This window comes from Mya arenaria, chromosome 3 (assembly GCF_026914265.1).
Source record: "Mya arenaria isolate MELC-2E11 chromosome 3, ASM2691426v1".
Classification (NCBI taxonomy): Eukaryota; Metazoa; Mollusca; class Bivalvia; order Myida; family Myidae; genus Mya; species Mya arenaria.
This window is the reverse complement of record NC_069124.1, coordinates 30,687,453-30,709,014: the sequence shown is the minus strand read 5'-3', so window position 1 is coordinate 30,709,014 and position 21,562 is coordinate 30,687,453. Positions and strand designations below refer to the sequence as shown.

General features: G+C 36.5%; 2 protein-coding genes across 3 annotated transcripts in view; both read left to right on the top strand.

The window, feature by feature from the left end:
* Nucleotides 1-7: 7 nt before the first annotated feature.
* LOC128226821 (uncharacterized) lies at nucleotides 8-15,350 on the top strand. Of its 2 annotated transcripts, none has more exons than XM_052936892.1 (6): nucleotides 8-123; nucleotides 10,344-10,884; nucleotides 11,224-11,291; nucleotides 12,049-12,192; nucleotides 12,560-12,731; nucleotides 13,980-15,350. In XM_052936892.1, exons 2-6 carry the CDS (start codon nucleotides 10,356-10,358, stop codon nucleotides 14,309-14,311), a joined length of 1,245 nt encoding a protein of 414 aa, XP_052792852.1. In that variant the 5' UTR covers nucleotides 8-123; nucleotides 10,344-10,355; the 3' UTR covers nucleotides 14,312-15,350. The 2 variants fall into 2 exon arrangements, with proteins under 2 accessions (XP_052792852.1, XP_052792851.1); XM_052936891.1 differs by lacking the exon at nucleotides 8-123 and adding an exon at nucleotides 1,884-1,925.
* Nucleotides 15,351-20,919: 5,569 nt separating this feature from the next.
* Nucleotides 20,920-21,562, top strand: part of LOC128227578 (uncharacterized) — a 49,380-nt gene continuing 48,737 nt past the window's right edge. Inside the window, exon 1 of the mRNA XM_052938246.1 lies at nucleotides 20,920-21,214. Within this exon, the coding sequence (XP_052794206.1) occupies nucleotides 21,005-21,214 (210 nt within the window). The 5' untranslated portion in view covers nucleotides 20,920-21,004. The remainder of the gene's footprint in view (nucleotides 21,215-21,562) is intronic.

Sequence of the window (21,562 nt, the reverse complement as noted above, 5' to 3'; positions counted from 1 at the left end):
GTTATCGTTTAGCTGTTGAGTGCCTCATAATTTGTATCATCATAATACAAGGAAAAGGACCAGTGTTGGCTTTATAACGATTTTTTAACTGAGAGGGCAACTATATTTGTCGGTGGTTTGAAGGTAGGAATATCTCAATGCATTATTTCTTTCAGATGGTTGATATTATAAAACTATATACATGATACTTTCGATTTCGAACGCTACTTTCGATTTCCATTGACTTAAAATATGGTATAAGATTGTGTCTTTATCTATAAATAATTAAATATGTATTATTGTTGAGGGAGCAGTATCAATTAACCAGTGCATTTTACAAACCATGGCCTTGTACCTTTAAGAGTAAGAATGAATCACTATAGACCCCCGCAAACAAAATTTGAAATTGGGAGTATATTGGAGTCATCATACGGTCAGTTGGTGGGTCGGGCGGGCGGGCAGACGCTCGGTCTGTCGCAAAACGTTGTTGGGGCAAACTTCTTACACAGTTTAAAAGGGATTACACCGAAACGTTGAATGCATGATCACCATGAAGTTAACAAGTGCCAATCTCATTCACCACCCTTTGTGGCAAATTTGTCAAAGAGTTGTGGCACTTTAACGAAATATTCATACTATGGCTATAAAGATGTTTGTGGAGTTCGAAGGTAAGAGTATAATGGAGTCATTATATGGCCAGCTGGTTATCGGACGGACGGTCTTTTGCAAATCGTTCGTTGGGCGAACTACTTACACAGTCTACGAGTGTTTGTTCTTGATTTTGGTAAACATTATCACGGTCACCATGAAGTGAGCAAGTATCAAACACATTATTTGTCAATTGCAGGAAAGTTATTCATGAGTTGAGTGTTGACTTAGTTTACTCTAATGCCTATATGGAATATTAAATATATGTGTAGCTCTCAGATGTTTCTTAATAATTGTTGTTACGTTCATCTTCGTTTCAAGCTCATGCCGTGCTGCTTTGTTTCTTTTGGTGCCCCTAAAGGAAAGCTCATAATGATCGCACCGTCCGTTACAACGTTATTATCATTGATGGAATTTTATTTATATTTTATAGCAATATGGCCGAATGTGTAACGCCTTAATCTGTGCTAAGCTATCTCAAAGGTCAAGGTATAGTTTATGTTGTTCAATACGAACTTTATAGCAATGCTTCGTGTCTCAGCCAATTATTTAGTTATTATTTATTCGAATTCAATTTCGGTTCACATATGTGTGCAGCACCATAGGAAGGTGTGTCGTAAACATAATTCATGCGTTTTTCTCATATAGTGAGGGTCTTTTTGGGGGATGTTTCATAGAATTGCACTATTAATTCTAGAAATGAGCCACTTTGCATGGTGATAGTATGAGGTCTTGCCGATATTTTGCAAGCCAGACCCCAAGCGTCAAATCAAGGGTTCTCCCATAATCCAAGATGGCCGCCAAGATGGCCGCCGATTATTTGCCATTTGGGTGACGTGGATTTTTTATGAAATTAGTGCCGTCATTATACTTTATTCAAACAAAATTTTATTAAATCCTATTTGTAATAAGTTAGTTATTAAAATGTGATAGTTTTCTAAATAATCATAAGTCGAGGTCAAGGTCAAAATCAAGGTCAAATTAAAAAAGTAAAAAAAAAACATGATTTCACCACGAATAAGCACTGTTGTTTCATTGTATGATGCTTATGATATTCTAGTTGGTAACCATGACAACCAAATATGGTTTCTAAGGTGACTATCATTTTCCCTGTGGAGACAAAATTTCGGTTTATTCTAGTTTTGTCCTCTTTACTGGTCCTTGATATTAACATTAATCTGAAAATTCAAATAATAAATAAAGATAAAGTATTAAGATCAATTTACATGACAGATTAATATTTGTTTAATTGTCTCTTTAAGCTAAGATGATGGGTAAGAATGGCCGACTGTAAGTATGTAAGTATGCGAAAATATCTAAAATCAATCAATAAAACACAAAGATATGATTTGTTTTAGAAATGTGGAACATAAAGCATGTTTTTCTTAATATATGCATTGAAATATCAAACTATTTTATGAGTTTTAGCGACTTTAAATTGTGACTGAGGCATTTACTTGCTCAGAGTTTCTTCCCCTTGCTGTAAATCAGCCATCAAAACAATGTCAGTAGAGCATGGTCATTGTTCAATAATATTGTTATTGCCGTTTTGCAAAGAAACACAGAAAGAATGGGATCCACATCATAGCAGGTATGTTTCAGCACTTCAGTTACATAAATATATGATACACTTTTATTAAATAGCTTTGTTTAATTTATGGGTTTCTTCTATGAATTTGAGTACAATGTTTGCAAAACAATAAAGTGACTCTATTTTGCGTAGAAAATTAAATAATAACAAATAGAAATAAATACAATACATCTGCATGTTATACTTGACCTTATTTTTGTTGGAATTTGATTTTGTGGGCATTGCACTGGTCCTTATTGCCTGTTTTTCTAAAACTTGAGTAGTACCTGGATGTGTATCAGTTACCGGATTTGGTGAGAATGATAATTTTGACTACAAAAATACAAACAGATTGCCCACATTATCTTTTTAAAAGGCAAACTCATCATGTTCTAACTATTATTTCACATTTAAGTTATAGAGTGCGTCATATAAGCTTTTTTGATGTGCGTGTATACAGTATATCTTTAAAATGTTCCATTGCTATAATATTATTTTTTTTCTTTTCAGGTGCATGTAAGGATTCCATGCATTGCATGGTTCCATAAATGACAAAAAGCACTGTGTGTCATAACTTTCTAACATTACTAACACATTTGTTTTACTAAGATACTAATCAAATAATGTCAAAACAGATTTTTGTAGGAAAACCTGAACATATTGAATTGATACAAAGGCAGAATGCATGTAAAAAGGAATTTAACATTGATTGGACAAAATGTGTATTATGCCAGGAAAACACCAATGTTGATCTTGTTAATCCAGCTGGATATGAAACATTTGTTGAAGATATTAAGCGTTATGATAGGTCGGGACTGTGTCCGTATAACCTGCATAGTTCCTTAAAGGGTGAGAGTCAAAAAGTTGCAGAATTACTCATTGCGCATGCTGCGAAATGGCACAAAACATGTAGAAACAATGTTGGATTATGGAAATATCAACGTGCTGTAAAACGCCAAGCATCATCAAGCAATGATACAGAGGAAAACCTAAGACTAAAAGTGACCCGTCTAAGTAGCGGCGATGCTGCAGCTAAAGTAATGACAAAATGCTTTTTCTGTAATAGTGACAATGGCCAAATGCATCAAGTATGCACATTTGATATTGATGAAAAGATAAGGAAATGTGCATTGGCGATAAATGACACCCTACTTCTTGCTAAACTAAGTGGTGGAGATCTAATATCTCAGGAAGCACAATATCATCTAAGATGCCTGTCTGCGCTGGTTTATAAAGCATCAGCGTTGTCAAAAGACTGCACATCTGAGACAAGCTACTCCAAAGCATATGGCATTGCCTTAGCTGAACTGGTATCATCAATTGAAGACATGCATAATGAGTCTGACATTTCTATTCCAGTTCTCAAGTTGTCTGATCAGGCTAAAATTTACACTGCAAGTGTAAATGAAATGCTCAGCTACGAAGTTTCACCGCGTGTAAATACATCTAATTTGAAAGAACGAATCCTTGCGCGGATTCCATACTTAGAAGCTCACCGACAAGGCAAAGAAATATTACTTGTTCACAAAAAGGACATTGGTGATATTATCAAAGGTGCCAGTGATATTTCGTTTGATGACGAAGGAATGTTCTTAGCAAAGGCTGCAAAGATTGTAAGACGAGATATACTCGAAGCAAGGACAAAGACTTTCCAAGGTGAATTTGATCACGACATATCAAAAGCATCAGTTCCACAGTCATTGGTAACACTGATTGCTATGATTTTAGGTGGTCCAAGTGCTATCCAGAAATCCACTGAATCATTGCTAGAATCACAAAAAGTTATGAATGTATCGCAACTAATTGTGTATAATGTTTCTGCAAGTAGTAACGCACTAGCAGACACCAGGCTGCTACTTCATGCTGCTCATGTTGGCAAGTCTGAAATGAGCAAGGCAATGATTAAAACAGTTGACACTGATGTTGTCGTCATAGCTGCAGGAATGTTCAGCAGATGTGAATTGGATGAGTTATGGGTTGAATTTGGTGTTGGAAAATCCCTGAGATATATACCAATTCATACTATGGTATTAAATATTGGAGAAGAAATGGCCCAAGCTCTTCCAGCATTCCATGCTTTTACTGGTTGTGACCAGGTGTCTGCATTTGGTGGCAAAGGGAAGCGGACAGCATGGAACACATTATTGTCAATTCCTGATGCAATTCAGGCATTTAAAGTGTTAAGCAACACCCCCGATGATGAGCAAATCAATGTGTGTATGCCGATAATTGAACGATTTGTAGTTCTCATGTATGACAGATCAAGTATATGTGAAACAACTAATAGTGCCCGTCAAGAACTCTTCACACAGAAAGCTCGCTCCATCGATTTGATACCACCCACATCTGATGCCCTGTACCAACATACACAACGGGCGGTATACCAGGCCGGCTTCTGTAGGGGACAATCCCTAAGTCCATCGCCAACACTACCTTCCCCAGCTTCGCATGGTTGGACAAAGGAAGAAGACCCCAATTCAAGATGGCAACCAGTGTGGTTAACACTCTTACCAGCAGCAAAGTCATGTATGGAGCTTCTGAAGTGTGGATGTGACAGGGACAAGGGCTGTCGTGGGCGATGCAAATGTGTGAAGGCTAATCTTCCATGTACAGCCTTGTGTAAATGCACTAGGCTTTGTGATAGACTGTAAATTTATTTTAAATGTGTAATTTCACAAGTAGAGTTTTACAGTAAACTATAGTGTAGCTATTGCATAACTTTGTGTATCACATTATGTCTTTATTGTGTAAGCTTGGTTTACCATACCCATAATTTATAAAAACTTGTCCTCTGTAGTAAATGCAACCAGTGTGGCTGCTTTACACGATCTACTTATGGTATTGCTTATGATATTTCCCTGAATAATAAAGTTATATAAGTATATATATATATTAATTATATACATTGTTTACAGCAGAAACATAGTTTGTAATATATTATGCAAATCAAACTTATAGTACAACATTATGACATTAACATACTTCGATTTATTATGTTATATCGTATATTTTTCGATTTTTTTATTGATTGACCTTAATATGACCTTGACCCTGACCTTGAATTGTCCTTAAGTGTTTTATTCTAAAGCCTACTTCTACTAACAACAGATTACTGTTTATTGGATTTGTGTATAGCTGATACTTACCTAGAAATAAGCTTATCTATCTAATTAACTATAAATGGCGGCCATCTTGGCGGCCATCTTGGATTTTGGGGGACCCCTTGATCTGTCGCTTGGGGTCTGGCTTGAAAAATATTCGCAATACCTCATACCATCACCATGCAAAGCAGCTAAATTCTAGAATTAATAGTGCAATTATTTTCAAAAAGACCCTCACTAATAGGTGAAGGTTACACTTGAACGTTAATGGTGTACGATATGGTCTCTATAGCAACACTTTCCGTCTAAGCAAATAACTTTGTTATTAGTTTGTAAGAGTTATAATTAGTATTAATCAAACAGAATTGAAGATTTGTGCTCGCATCTCAAAGTTCAAGGTCACACTCTGAGGTCATGTAACACAAAATATAGTGTTTTAAGTTCTCAAATATTACCGAACATTCACAGATTTGTCAAGCTTCATGCATTAGAAGGAGTGTAGCGCATAACATTGGTTCCTCATTTCAATGTCAAGGTTGCATTTAAAGGTCAATTTTGCACAATATTGATTTATTAACAATTTTTCATGTATTTGAAAAGCATTTTATATGTTATATACTAATGGTTATTCGTCCGACCTGCCCAATCGGAAGTATTTGTAATTGTATCAGCTCATCAGTTTCCTATAAGCATTATATCTAGCATGGTTTTAGGAATAAGCTCTTAAAAGTCATTAAGTCTGATGTCAGACTCTAGATATTAACACAGCAAAAGTGTGAAAATAACATGGCAATGTGGGGAACGTGGGGAGGCAATACATTGTATTTGATACGAAAGTTGGATCATTACCTACCGGCCGGCAGCCAGCAAGAAGGCTGACAGTCTTGCTGGACGGCCGACCTGGTATATTAACAAATACGAACATAAGCTGAAAACATAATCATAAACCATATGCGCATATGCACTAATACGAGTTATGTTACAACGTAGTAAAATGCGATTCCTCAAATTAGTAACATTCGATTGTAACGAAACATGTACATGATACTGAATTATTATTTATAAATGCATGTGATCAGTTTTTGAGTTAAAAACCGTTTTATGTATCATTAATAAACAAACTCATTAAAAACATGTTAGTATATACAACTATATATGATGAAACTGTGTTTTGTATCAACTCGTTTTTGTCCAACATTATTTTACTCATGCTCATGAATGGTGAAGGCAAATCATTTGGCAGACGTTTATGCTATTCAGCCGCCTTTCAATGGTATAAGAAGCGGGACTATACTATTTTTCAAATGTTGGTCGGTCCTTCGGTATGTACGTAGACCACGCCCTGTCTGATACAAGAGAACGCTTAGGCTTAAAGGTCTCAAACTTGGTAGCGAGAATGGAAATTTTAAAGGCAGCTGACTTCAGTAAATTTTGAGGTCAGTAAGACAATGTCCTTGGTCACGTTTATCTTAAACCCCGACATATTGCCCGACTGATAAATAGAGCACGCTTGGACGTCGGTCCTTCAAACTTAGAACGGAGAGTGGTCATGACCTGCAAATTACCGCTATTGATTTTGAGATCATGGTCATCTTTCAAAAAATGTATAAAAACAAATACAATAATTAATTACTTAAATATCAAACATTGCAAATTGCAAGAATTGACCATTGTCGTATGATAATAAATATATTGGTTGTTACTTTAATTCACCTTTTAGCATCTACCAGTGTGCATGTATAACTAGCATTTTCCGTATTATTAACATTAAATTATCTATTTAACTTGTTCACTGCTGTCAAGAGGACGCATACATGTTTTACTGGAACTATAACGCATCAACTCTTAAAACAACATATTAAGATCTGGTCAATAACTGCACCTTGCATTCTTGAAAGAGATATTGATCATACCAGCAAATAAGTCATTTAATGCGAAATGATCAATCGGCTGTTAATAGGAAGGCATACTTGTTAAACAAACACCCTTCTGTTTAAAAAGAAGTTATTACACAGTTGCATTTATCTGATATGAGTATCAAGTATTCTTCATTATTTTCATTGACATAATTGCGTTAAATAAGGGCAAGCATTAGTAGAAAACTCTCATTTAGAGTACAAAAATGACCGAAAATACTTTACAGATAAAATATTAAAGTTTACATTTTTGTTTTCTAGTGTAACTATAATCGGACGTGAAATGACCGAATTGGCCATTTCTATCAATAAATAGACCATAATTGTGATGTTTTATCGGTATTCTCCTAGCACAGATGCCATGCTGGAAATCCTTTTCTCCCACTTCAGATAAGTAGATCCAATAATTAAACCGTGCTAGTAATTCTTATCTTGCCCACGGGCGAAGATAAAATGCCCGTATGGAACTCCTTTTTAATGGTCACCACATTGTTATTACCTCCCTTGTTAAAGGCTGTCGCCTGTAGCATCATGGAATTCTTGTCTTGTGGCAATATTTAGAACGCTAATGAAGTATTTCTCGCTTCAAATGACACCATAAAACAGTTTTCACACACCTTTCGAGAAATAATTTTTCACTCTCCTATTTAAAGGCGGATTTAACTATGAACATAATCTGAATCACTGCGAACATATCCATGACAACCACGAATTACCGCATATCCATACGCAATAATTTTCACTAAGCACAAAAGAGTTCCAGCAAAAAAAATACATTTTTACTTAATTTTGTTTAACTGGGGTAGGAGAAAAAGCATCTACCATAGCCACTCGTGTAAGATTATAAGTATCTTTCATGGCCGAGAGTGAAGGATAGGTTCATTCCGACCCGAGCGTAGGGTGTGTTGCGGAAACGAGGTTTACCGCGTAAAAATAACTTCTTCTGGAAGAAAAAGTACTTCCATTAGCGATTTTACCAAGGCGTGCGCCGGGTATCATGTAAGGGTATACTTTAAACCTACAGCTGCTCCCTTTGCTTTAAGTGAATTCCCATTGCAAGTTAAAAAAAACTTTGGCTCAATCGTCTTATTCTCCACGTTGTTTCCAAATTTACATTTAGCGACATAATGAACGTGTACATGCAACGTTAATAGAGGCACGGTATAAGTCGCCAATATTATGTCTATTACGTAATAGTTAGATGACCTGAATTAAAATTTTAAAGATTAAGAGTAAGCGTAGACTGACTGACTTAGAATACAACCTCATTGGCTGACACATTGTCAACGCAAAATCTGACGTAGAGATTGTGTATTGGATGATTGGCAGTGGGCAGAACTTTAAACACCCACGAAAGATAAAATTCGTGATGATTAAACTTAGTACTTAGTAATTGCCTATCTGCATTTTCATTGGCGGTAAATGTAGCTTGAATTCTAAATTTCAGTTGAAACTTAGTCTTCTTTATGTTAATATTTGCATGGATAAGTTACAGAATAGAAAATGTCGAGAAATTAGCACTTAATTATGCCCCCTTCGAAGAAGAGGGGTATATTGCATTGCACATGTCGGTCGGTCGGTCGGTCGGTCGGTCGGTCCGTCGTTAGACCAAAGCCTGTCCGAGTGATAACTCAACGATTCCTGGATGGATGGTCATCAAACTTAACATGAAGGTTGGGTCTGACTTAGATAATTATTGACTGACTTATTTTTTTAATGGCTCATCGGGTCAAAGTTAAAGGTCACAGTGACCTTTAATGGTAAAATAATTTTAAAGCTTGTCCGAGTGATAACTGAACAATGCCTACACCCAAGGCCCTCAAACTTGACCTCGAGGTTGGGCCTGATCAGTAGATGACCCCTTTTGATATTAGGGTTCATTGGGCCAAAGGCCAAAGGTCAAGGTCAGAGTAACCTTGAATGGTAAAAGGTTGTCCGAGTGATAACTCAACAATGCCTGCACCCATGGCCCTCAAACTTGACTTGGAGGTTGGGCCTGACCAGTAGATGACCCCGTTTGATATTAGGGGTCAAGGTCACATTGACCTTGAAAGCAAACTCGACAATTCCTGGACCTATGGTCCTCATACTTTATATGAAAGTTAGGCCTGACCAGTAAATGACCCCTAATGATTTTAGGGCTCATCGGTTCAAAGGTGACAGTGACCTTTTAAAGTTAAAGAATTTTAAAGCTTATCCGAGTGAAAACTCAACATTACCTAGACAGTGACCATGAATGGTAAAAGGTTGTCCGAGTGATAACTCGAAAATGCCTGCACTTATGACCCTCAAACTTGACTTAGAGGTTGGGCCTGACCAGTAGATGACCAGTAAATGCCCCCTATTGCTTTTGGGTTAAAACGTCAGGGTCACAGTGACCTGAAAGCAAACTCGACAAATCCTTGACCTATGGTTCTCAAACTTGATATGAAGGTTGAACATGACCAGTATATGACCTCTTAGGACTTTTGGGGTCATCAGACCAAAGGTCACAGTAACCTTTAACGCAAAAAAGTTAACAAATCTTCTCCCAGTGATATCTCAACCATGCCTGAAACTATGATCATCAAACTTGACATGGAAGTTGGGCCTGACCAGTAGATGGCCCTTAATGATTTTAGGATCATCAGGTCAAAGGTCAAGGTCACAGTGATCTGAATGCGAAAATGTTGTTTGAGTGATAACTCTACAATGCCTGCACCCATGGCCCTCAAACTTGACTTGTGGTTGCGTCCGACATGTAGATGACCCCTTATGGTTTTAGGGGTCATCGGGTCAAAGATCAAGGTCACAGTGACCTTTAACAAAAAGAACTTATCTGTGTGATAACTTGACAATGCCTGCACCCATGACCCTCAAAATTGACATTTAGGTTTTTGGTGACCAGCTGATGACTCCTATGGATTTTGAGGTCATAGAGTCAATGGTCATGGTCATAACACTCTATCCTCACACTTTGATTGATCATAATATATCATCACTCAACGGCATCCAATGACAAAATTAGCTGTCATTTCGGTCCAAGCATATTTCATTCAATTGTCCACATAATCCTGACAACACGGCGCTCAGGGGGGATGGGGTCATTATGATTGAAAAACTCTTGTAAACTCTTCATTTAACATATAGAGAACGACGAACATGTCTGAAGGCCGGTTAACAGATGAGAATATGGACGATATAGAGAAGATGATAGGAGAGGGCCGGAAACGCTTCACCCTGCTCTATAGCATCTCCCGAGACGCTTGTGATCCCGACATATTCCATCAGAGGTGTGACAACAAGGGTCCTACCGTCACCATGCTGTATAACCTCAAGGGCTCCGTGTTTGGTTTCTATTCATGCATAGACTGGAAAAGCGAAGGAAACTGGAAAGCAGACAGAAAACATTTCCTTATTCAACTAAACTACCTGGGAAATAAGAGGTACACTAAGTGTCTCACCAAAGGGGCTACTACTGAAATCCTTTGGGAAAAAGCAAAGGGACCATGGTCGGAAGCAATCAAATGCTTCAGTGGGAAAACGCTCGTACCTAATAACAATGTTTTCACTCTCAATGGGAACATGGATCGTTTCACATCAAATCTCTATGACACCTGCGGCCTTTCTGCGAGTGACATCAACAACGGAAGCATGGAGGTCACAGACCTGGAGGTTTACAGTGTTGCAGGTTTATTACTTAATACCTTATGGATCATTAGGTTAATCAAACAAGCTCAGATTAGGTTTGCAACAGTTCAGTTTTAGATTTGTATTAAAACCGTACAGTTTTAGATTGGTTTTAGAACCGTACAGTTTTATACCGGATGTAGGACTATTCAGTATAAGATTGAACATTAACTTGTATGGCATTTCTTGCCGAAAAGTAATTCACCACTCACACATCAGTATGTGTGTTAATGTAAACTAAACAAAAGCGAGAATTGTCTTTGTCCAGAGAAACAAATTATGTATGTGTTAGCCAAATTTCTAGTCAATACGTGTTTGTTTGTTTTTTATTTATATTTAGATGGAGAAAGGCCCACGAATCAAGACATAGAATGTCCCTGGCGTACACAGCCACAGTGGAACACGGAGGTAACAAATCAGCCATGTATACACATTGCCCCCACCCTCTACTGTGGGAGGCTACATTTAGTACAGCCATGGAAGTATGTTTTACTTCAAACTTTGTTGTATAGGTATCTTGAGGCGAGACGTTTGTTAAAGTCCTTAAGAAATTAAAGTGTAAATCTAACTGACTGCGGAAATCCGCTGTGTTATTCCCTGTGTACGAAACCCCAATCTCTGTGAAAAACAATGATAATATGCTTAAGTGCCGTAGGATTGTTAAGAAAAAATTATCAGGATTATCATTGTTTGATTTTGACTTTTTTGCATTGCAATCTTAAAATGAGTATTTGTAGCCATTATTTCTAAATTTCAACAAAACAATGATACCGCAGATGAGCGGTTGCCTGTTTCAATGCACGTGTTGGATATTGTCCGCCATGGGGTTATTTCAAAGTTAACTAGTTTTCGCGTGGAAAGAACCGACGAAAATCCCTTCGCAGGGGTTTCGGTAGTTTCAAAAAACTAGTTTCGGTTTTTCGTTAAACAAACGATAACATTGGTTGTCATTTCATTTCATTTGAAACCGTTTCAATCAATACACAGTTCGTGGTACCGATATAAAACCAAATTTTGTTTGTTACCAACAAAAATGCCCTATACAACACTAACAGGTTATCTAGTTATGATTTGCGAATTCCACTTAATACGATCATCTAATAATACTGATAAAACTCAACATTAACATGTTTCCCTTTGAGACAATAAAGTTTATACTTTGCAGTATTCTCCATACCGTTTGCGTTCAACAACAGGATCGTTTCTCGACTTTAAACTCTGTGACACTCCGGGTTTGGAGAGGTCTCAAGGAATAGATATCCACGAGCTTCACTTTCTACTTGATGGAAACGTACCTGAAAACTATGACGTAATAACAGACAACATATTTTTTTTATATATTTACTAGAAGTAAATGCTTACAATCAAAACACCGTAGATATTTTATCTCCTCTTCCTGCTCCTCCTCCTCCGCCTCCTCCACCTCATCCATTGACATCGTCATCATTACAACATCATCATCAGCAGCAGCAGCAGCAGCAGCATTATCATCACCACCACCAACACCACCAACACCACCATCACCAGCAGCATCAGCATCATCAGCATCAGCATCATCATCATCATCATCATCATCATCATCTCCATCATCACCACCACCATCACCATCACCATCACCATCATCAGCATCATCAAAAACACTGATAAAACTCACCATTACTATTCTTCCCTTTCAGTTCAACCCTACACAGCATCTGTCTCTAAGGTCCCCGGATTTCGTGTTCAACCCGAAGGTCGGCGATCTTGTCCATTGTGTTGCGATAGTTGTTGATGCCACAACCGTAGATGATATGCCTGGAGAAACACAAGCACAACTGAAAACTTTCAAGCATGGCATCTTTAAAAAGAGTAAATTTTATAATCTATAAAGTATTATACTATTTTATTCAAGCAATGACTAATCTTTTTAGAATGAGCTCCTAACGCTTTTAACCGTAAGCCATTCTTAGGGACTAGACATCAGATGGTCCTGAAATCGGCAGATACAGTAAATCCTAGAAACAAGCCTACAATTGTCAACGCGAGCTAGTTTTAGAGCAAAGATACTCATTTCACATGATTAAAAAAATAAACGAGTTTCCCCTTTTTAAAAAGCGCATAATGGTTTCCGAGTTTAAAAAAGCGTGAAATGCTTTTTTTCGAACGCCTTGCAAGTCATGTGATCGTTTCAAACACTTAACTTCAAATAAGCCTTTAAGCAACACGCTGTCATTTTAAGCAGAATTAAACTGTTCTAAAAGCTTTCATTTGTTTCGCAACAGTATTCCACTTTCTTGTAATGTCCGTTCTTCCGGGAAGCATGAAGTGTGTATATTAAGCATGTGAAAGTCATTCGATGAGTACAGATAAATATACCGACGCTATTTTTAAGCTTACTAGGTAGACTACCACAGTAAAATTTCGAAATGGAAAAAAATCTGCGCTAAAACTGCGAAATATGCATTTGTCGTAAGCTATATGATGCAAAAGTAAGTAAGATGCAATGCTTTGTACACAGCGATATCAATTCTATTGAAAAATAAATTCAATTTTCTTGTTTTGCAATTGTATTATCTGTAGTCTACTGCTTTTTTTGTATTCCCTTGTCGGATTGTCAAACACAAATGTGTAGATTTATTTAAGGTTTATGAACTGGTAAATTATCTGAAAAACTCAGGAGTGTTTAAACAAAAATACCAAAAGCTGCAGCCCTTCAGCAAATGTTGGTATTTGCTCAAATATCGTCCTTGAAGACCACAATTTTCATTAGCGTTAATAACGCTGTGGTGTTGCGTGATTGGTTGATTATCAAGTGCGGTTAACAATGTTTCCTTGACAGGTCAACATGTCCACCACTTTTGTTAAAGTACCGGTGGCCATGTGGACTAGCCGGCTATTTTTTTCTAATTTTTATTGTCTTTACCGGCGTAGGTTCGAGCCCACTAAAACCAACATACTTTTTAAGCTATAACTGTATTGTTCTGCTATTTCAATATCATATAGTAAAATAATGATAAAATAAGTGTTTTCAGATGCGTTCACGGAAAACCTAATTTTTGGTCTAAAAGCATGAGCGATTCACTTTAAGCAGATGTCAGTTTCAGTGTTTTATTTCAGGCATTCCCTTGGCGATTTTGCTGACAAAGGTCGACAAAGTGAGCCATGATGTCCGGAAGAAGCTTGGTGACATTTTCATGAGCACAGACGTTGGAAAACTGGTGAACAAGACGGCCAAAATGTTGGGGGTTCCCCGAAACGTTGTATTTCCGATCAAGAATTATGAACATGAAATGGAAACGCTAGATTCCGTAAACTCTTTGGCGTTATTTGCGCTCAAAACAATGGTAGAGATGGCGACTGATCATCTTGCCAATTTACAAGCTGTTAAAGGCGCAGAGGGTGGAGAGGATATTTATCCAGAAATAGGAAACATGTCAGACACGGCGTAAGACGAACGGGGTCATGCAAACATGTCAGACACGGCACAAGACTAACGGAGTATTGCAGACATGTCAGACACGGCACAAGACGAACGGGGTAACGCAGACATGTCAGAAACGGCACAAGACAAAAACGGGGTAGTGCAGACATGTCAAAAACGGCGAAAGACGAACGGGGTTATGAATTGTTGTTGTTTTAAAGCTTATAAACTTTAAAGTTCATTGATGATTTTGGAGTGTCAGAATAATTTTACTGAAATAACGCTTTTAAGGTATTAACGCTGTTCCATACCATCGAAATTATTGTTTCCTCGTTTACCGGTCTTTGACTTATAGGAGCTGAAATCAAATTTTGCATCATTACTTAAGATCTCTGACAGGGCATAGACGCAAAAGTATTGCAAGACCGGTAATGTGCATATTTTGTGTCTCGATTTAAAACAGAAAAGCTTCCCTTTGCTATAAAATGTAAGTAAAACTTATCTTTAAAAACAATAGTTTCAACGACTTAGATATATATGGATGTAAACATATTTCAGTTACTATTTGGGACGATTCCTACTGTGAACGAAACTTTGTTTGTTTTATCCATTTCAGTGCTTATAAGCGTATTTTGCAAGATTAACACAATGCATTTAATGTGGAACATTATGGAACGCGCATCTGCTCTCGTATATATTTGTGATTTGTGACGCCAGAGTGTTTGTATTGATGACGTTATACCATTTATCGAATTCAAAATCGTATACATGGATGATTCGAAGTTAATTAGTTAATACTGTCTCAAAACAAGGGCATGTTTCAGTCATTGTTGTATGCAATAATAGCTTTGCATTCACATACACACACAAAGTGTTTTATTCCTATTGCATTAACATACAAAGACATGTATGTATGATACTCATGTACCTACATTTTAAGAGTTTTACATTTGTCTGTTTATCAAATATTATACAGAATATGCATTAACGTGTAACATACGAATTCATAACAGTGTTGTATTGTGTGTTTGATATTTGATGTGTTTTAATATAGTGTGCTAACCATTTATTTCTTACTTTGACAAAGACGGGACAAACCCTTTGCTAGATGACCACTAATAGAGCACTTAATGTGAATGCGATTTCACTTTCCGATGACCTGTACGTTTTTAGATGTGGTTGTTCGGTAGGATAGGGCATTCAATGTGTAGACGTTGTTGTTGTTCTTGTTGGTGTTGTTCTTGCTCTTGTTGTGCTGCTCTTGTTCTTGTTTCTGTGTTGTCAAACAAAGCAACTTTTACATCTTGTCTCGAACAATTTTCTCATTCGAACTGCTCCATTCAGACAAAATTATTTACCATTCTTAGATGATAGAGACGGTGCAAGAAAACAGTAATTTTGTTCTTTACTTATAACTTTTTTAAGAAACCTTCATAAAGAAAGTGAAACCCGTTTTCGATTATTCATGTTTTGTCTGCTTTTTTGCTGCATTGCATGACTTTGCGTGACTTTGCGCTTTACTAAATAAACTTTGAAAGGTGAATGCATTATATGTATATATTACCATTCGTAACAATTTATTAGAAAAACTACATAATGAAAAGATAAACGTAAGCAGTTTTGTGGTTTCCTGAAAGTTAAGGAAACTGTATTGAAGTATTACTAAAAAAAGAATGTCTCGGACGACGTTTTAAATATGTATAAGGTATTCTGTATATTTATCAGGTTTTGAGACTAATGACACACTCAGCTAGTGACAAACGACATTTGGAAAACATTCAAGGCTTGGCTTTAGGGCCAACTCTGCCAAAACTCTCCATAATAAATGCAGAATGACAGCCTACCCAATATGTTTTTCTTTTGTACAGTTCCTTTCAAATTTTGGGTTTACCCATTCGATTTTAAGGAAGCATGTGTTCATGCACATGTCTCTGCCAATGCGAAAACCGGACAGATTCACTTTTGATAATAAAACTCTTATACCAAAAAATGCAGTAAGCAGATATTAACCGCTAATATTCCATTGAGTAACGAATGCAACTAACAAATTTCAATTTAATCATTAGTTGGCTTAATAAGTGAGTAACTTAATAGATCACGAATGCGCACTGGTTAATATGCATGTGCCCCGGCACAAACGGACAGTGGTGTTCATGTTAATCAAGTAGACTTACCTTTAAAATGACTGTTTGTATTGAATAATGACTTCTTCTTTTTTGAGAGTATCCGTGATTCGCAGAGTGTGATGCTGTACCCATGTTTTTTACAAATGCATTGTCTTGAAAGATGCTTAGTAGCTCATTTTCTTCATGGTGTAAATGTCATGTTCATTATTTTTGTAGCAGTCATTACACATTTCATATGTGGTATCCACAGATTAATTGTCTCTGGTTTAAAATTGCATGATTTATTGCAAAGTCATAATCTGTGCAACTAACAGTTCGCTGCAAATTCTCACATTTAAAGAGCCGTAAAGTACGCGTTTATAAGAGAATTTCACGGTGACTGTTCAATTCGTAAGTTTTATATTTTTGCAAAATTAGTTCACGTTTTTTTTTTGGTTTTAACCTGGTAAATTTAAATCCGTCTGACATTTTTTTTATCACCAACAAGTCATGATTTGCATGGCTAATTTCTTACTAAGGGATGTAACTGTTTGTTGTAAAACTCAAGGATAATCATACACTGTAGCATTGTATTGTATTTTAAGGTATCTGCATAGCTTTCCTATAAGTCGTTTCATTGCTGAGTAAATTAAAATTTAGCTTTGAGAAAAATTATATAGCCACCATCTTGTATCATTCAATGGTTCTATTTTTAGACCGAGTCGATTCATTTTTATGCGATATCGATCGCAAATTCTTCGATCGATCAACTGTTTTCGAAGCACAATTTTGGTGTCGATCGAAGAGTCGATGCCCTCTTCTGTTCTGCGGTATTTAAAGAGCTGATCTTTTTAACGGCGGATCCTTGGTCTAGTAGTAACACACTTGACTATCAATCCAGGTGTCGCAGGTTCGATTCCCCGCCGCAATACTAAAATACTAATCGTCTTCCGGGATGTGTGTTAAATGGGAATGCCGTGTGACAGTGCTATACACTTGTACACGATGAAGAACCAGGGTAGCTCTTACCAGCGTTACATTATGACTGTGCACTATGCTCCAAAATCCTAAAATGACTAGCAATCTTATTGGAGCACTCGCCGAATAGGCCCGAGTGCGAGTATAAAAAAGATTACACATACACACACACACTCGGAGGAAAGTCAAATATTTGGGCTTTTTCGGGGCATGGGGAGGGAAGGTACTCAAAATTGCACAAAAATATAGAAAACCAATTATTGTTACCACACTTTGATTAAGTTTTATACAAAACAGGTAATATAACGATTAAATACTAGTAAGCATTTTTTACGCAGTTTTCTGAATTTTACCAGATGTGAGGAATTTTCACGGACTCTCAGACTCTTACTTTGTTATTTAACGTTGGAAGACCGGCGATATCATGATATCGAAACATGGTTATCGTACAGCCATTTGTTTGTCCGATTTTTAAACAATCCGAAATATAGGAATGCCACAAAGTGATTTAACAAAGCATTTTGAAAGCGATTAAACCAAATCTAAATTCTAAATTGATGTAAAGATGATATCCCCGCATAAACCAAATATAACAAAAACCAACAACATATTGTACAGTTTAAATTCTTCATTTGTCAGATCGGCGTTTTATTACTGTTTATTTTACGACATGGTTTGAAAAAGCCGAATTTGCGAACGTGCTTCACGTAAACAGCTTAATTTGAAGAATTTTTATTTGACAAATAGTATTCCTATTATATTAAAATTTATGAAAAAATCTGATGAATAAGGAGAGAAGTCTTAATATTACCTCTAAGCTATCGCTTCAATCCTTTACCCTGTATACTTGTAACATGCTGATATATTAATGCACCAGTCAATTGAACCGCTGGTAAAATCCCCGCCAAATGCCCCCGCACCACAGGGACTCTAGGTAAGGTCCATTCCCCGCTATATTTGGCGCGAAGACAAAACCACTGCATTCACCCGGCACTGCGGTGCCACCTGAAAGGTAAAACACGGCCCATTCCCCTGGGTATCCCAAGTATACCCCCGGATCTGGGGGGGGGGGGCGAGGTTACAATTGACTGGTTGTTACTTTGTTGTTAGCTTAATCTTGTAACATGGTAAGATTTTCCTTGATTACATTTACGTGAGATTGCATCAAGTTCCTGCCCCTACCCAATTCTACGTTATCGACAATATACAGTGTAAAAGTTATTTTCTTTTGCAGAAAATTCAGCCTGTTTATGTTACGGCAAAATGAAGAAACTTCAAAAGGAGATGTCGGAATCAATGTTGCCAGTTGTCCAAATGGTACCATAAAACCACTATTATTATATTTATTATATCTAATGTATGTATCTAAATTTAGTTTTCAAAATCAATTAAACTGAATAGGTTACATTACCGAATGTAACATTGGTACGTAGAAAAAAGGAAAATAGTTTAACTTCAAAAGTGTCTGCATTTCAGTGTTTTTGCTACATAAATTGCGTTTGAAAATTTCGTTTAAGAGTTTAAAACCCGAGAGCAAATCTCTTGAAAAAAACTCAGCAAACGTTTTTAAGCACACTATGTTTGCTGGTTTATACGAGGCTTTATGTATTTTATATCACTGCAGGCTTATATTGAGGCAAGTTGGGATGCATGCTGTGTTAAAGATTTGAAACCCTTCATCAACAAATGTATCTACGTTTGCTGGATGATGGTTGTGCAAAATCCACAGATGTGATTTTTCGTTCCTGAATCTGGAACCGACGTCAACACCAGCATGTTCAAAGTGTACACAAGAAGTGGATAGCTGTTGATTTCATCGTTTGGCCAGTTATGATGCTACATGAAAAAGGCTCCGTTGTATGCAAGGGTGTTTTGCAACCAAAGTAAACCATGTTTAAAAAAGTACGGACAAAATAATGTCTGCCTTTACAATCATCATGTTGTTAACTAAACATAGCCACTAGTTTTTCACATAAGTATTGTCTATCTGTTACGGTCAATATTGATCGGAGGTCAGTTTGTTGAAGTGACAAATAAGAACTTGAGTTTTGTAGCGATATGCATATTCGTCCAATTGAAAGGACATGGGATAAGATGCATGAATTAAGAATCGAGGAGGAGAGAATAGATTCACAATTACTTTCTTCAATTGTCTAAATTGAATATATGGAATGAGTTTGCGTTATATTATTTAGATTAACAACTATTTTCATACAGCATTAAAGCGTTGTTTATTATTATATATGTATGGATTTTGGTATAAGAAACTACGTAATATCATAATTATATTTGGTAAAATAATATGATTGGTAGTATCCGGTCCAATTTTTCTAGAGCATGTTTACACTCTATTGTTGGGGTGAGGTTTTATATCTGGTTTTGAGTCTGGCCCATGGAATCGTTATTGTAACATTGTTTTAGGGACATCATTAGTAACTTTGTGCTAGACATTTTGTACTAAATGTGCTTTGTTAGCACCCTGTTTACATGCATATATATATAGTAAAATATTTTACAAACATACGTTGCCCTGGTAACCAGAGATGTACGCTGATGACCTAGACGTGAATAAATTTCACAATCGCACAATTATCTGTAGTTCTTGACAAGGAAATAATCTGAGCACAAAGAGCACATGTGGAGCTGTGAGGATTAATGGATTTCTGTTGTTTGTCCGTCGTTAACAATTGACTTCTTAAAACCTTTAGTCGGATCAAACGTCATTTCAAACGTTTTCGCAGAAAGATAAATTGGTTTGGTTCACATTTAAACCGACCTTACTAAATATTTGTCAGAATGTACGTCTCTAAAACTTAAAAGTCTAGTTCAAAGCTTGGTTAAATGGACAGAAAAAAACTAAGTTCGATCTTGATGAAACTTTATCAACCAGTTTTGTACAAGTATGTGTTTTAATTGTTTTTTTATGCGGCGAAAGTGTGCCCTTTTGCCACAAAAGAAATACCTGTTTATGCGTTGAAAATCACCGCATAAACGTGGTCGATTTCGTTTATGCGGCGATGCTGTTATGCGTCGTTACAGTGCACCCTGGAACACCTTAACATGTTAGCTGTTTATTTTTAAGTGCGATATATCATGTTAAATTCTGCTTCTGGTGTATGCGTGTTGTCAATATTCCTTTTAGACCTGCAAACACTTTAACAAATGCGTAATATTAAAAGGTTTACTATACGCTCACTTTCAAAATTTACACGTTTTACGTATGTTTTTGGGACTTATGATCATAATACGGGTACGTTTTGATTTGGACGTTATCTTATGCAGATATCTGTATCAACAATGATATTCCACTAAGAATAAATAGTCCATTGGTAAACAAGTGCTTTCCATTGCGTTGTATTATAATAAATCATTTGCCTCAATTTAGCATTAGACACTAGATGAGATGAAATCAAATAGTTAACTTAAATCTCTTAACAGTGAGGTAATACGTATAAAGTAAATACATGTTCAGTCAGTAAACCTGAGGTCGAATTACATGCTGATAAAGCGTTGAAAGTTTTATTTCAGTTTCTATATTAAGTATCTTACAACGAGAAGGAAGTAATAGTTTAAATCAAACTCAAGCAGTATGTTCTTTTTTGCGCATATAATAATAAAATTTGTTTAAACCTTTTATTATGGGAACGTCTTTAAGTGCACAACGAAATGGATCAACGTTTTACACTAGTGAACAAACTCAAGAAGAACTGTTGTCAGAACTTGAGGAAAAGTTTATCGAATGGCAGGAGAAAATAAAAGCATTCAAAGGGAAGATCAAAAGTTCAGAATCTATAAGGAAGTACTTGCTGGGGGAAATAAGAACAGCGTCGGATTATCTTCGAACGAAGGTTAAGTATACCATGCTAAATATAACTTGGTGTGGTTACTCTGCGCCTTGTCATAAGAAGTTTAGACTAATGATATCAGTCAATCAATCATGTCATTCAGGTCTGAATAGAAATAACAGTCTTATGTATTGTAGAAATATAAATGTATATTTAGATGGCCCTCCATTGAAATGCAATACTTTGTTTTCCACATTCTATATAGTTTAGAAATAAGAAGTGACGAATTTTTTTGAATTACTTATCTGGCATTGAGGTTCCATGGGCGAATTTTCCAATTCTGTAGAATTCCCTTGAAATGCCTGTTCGGTATGCAGCACACTCATAAAAATGTTTACGGAGTATAAATGG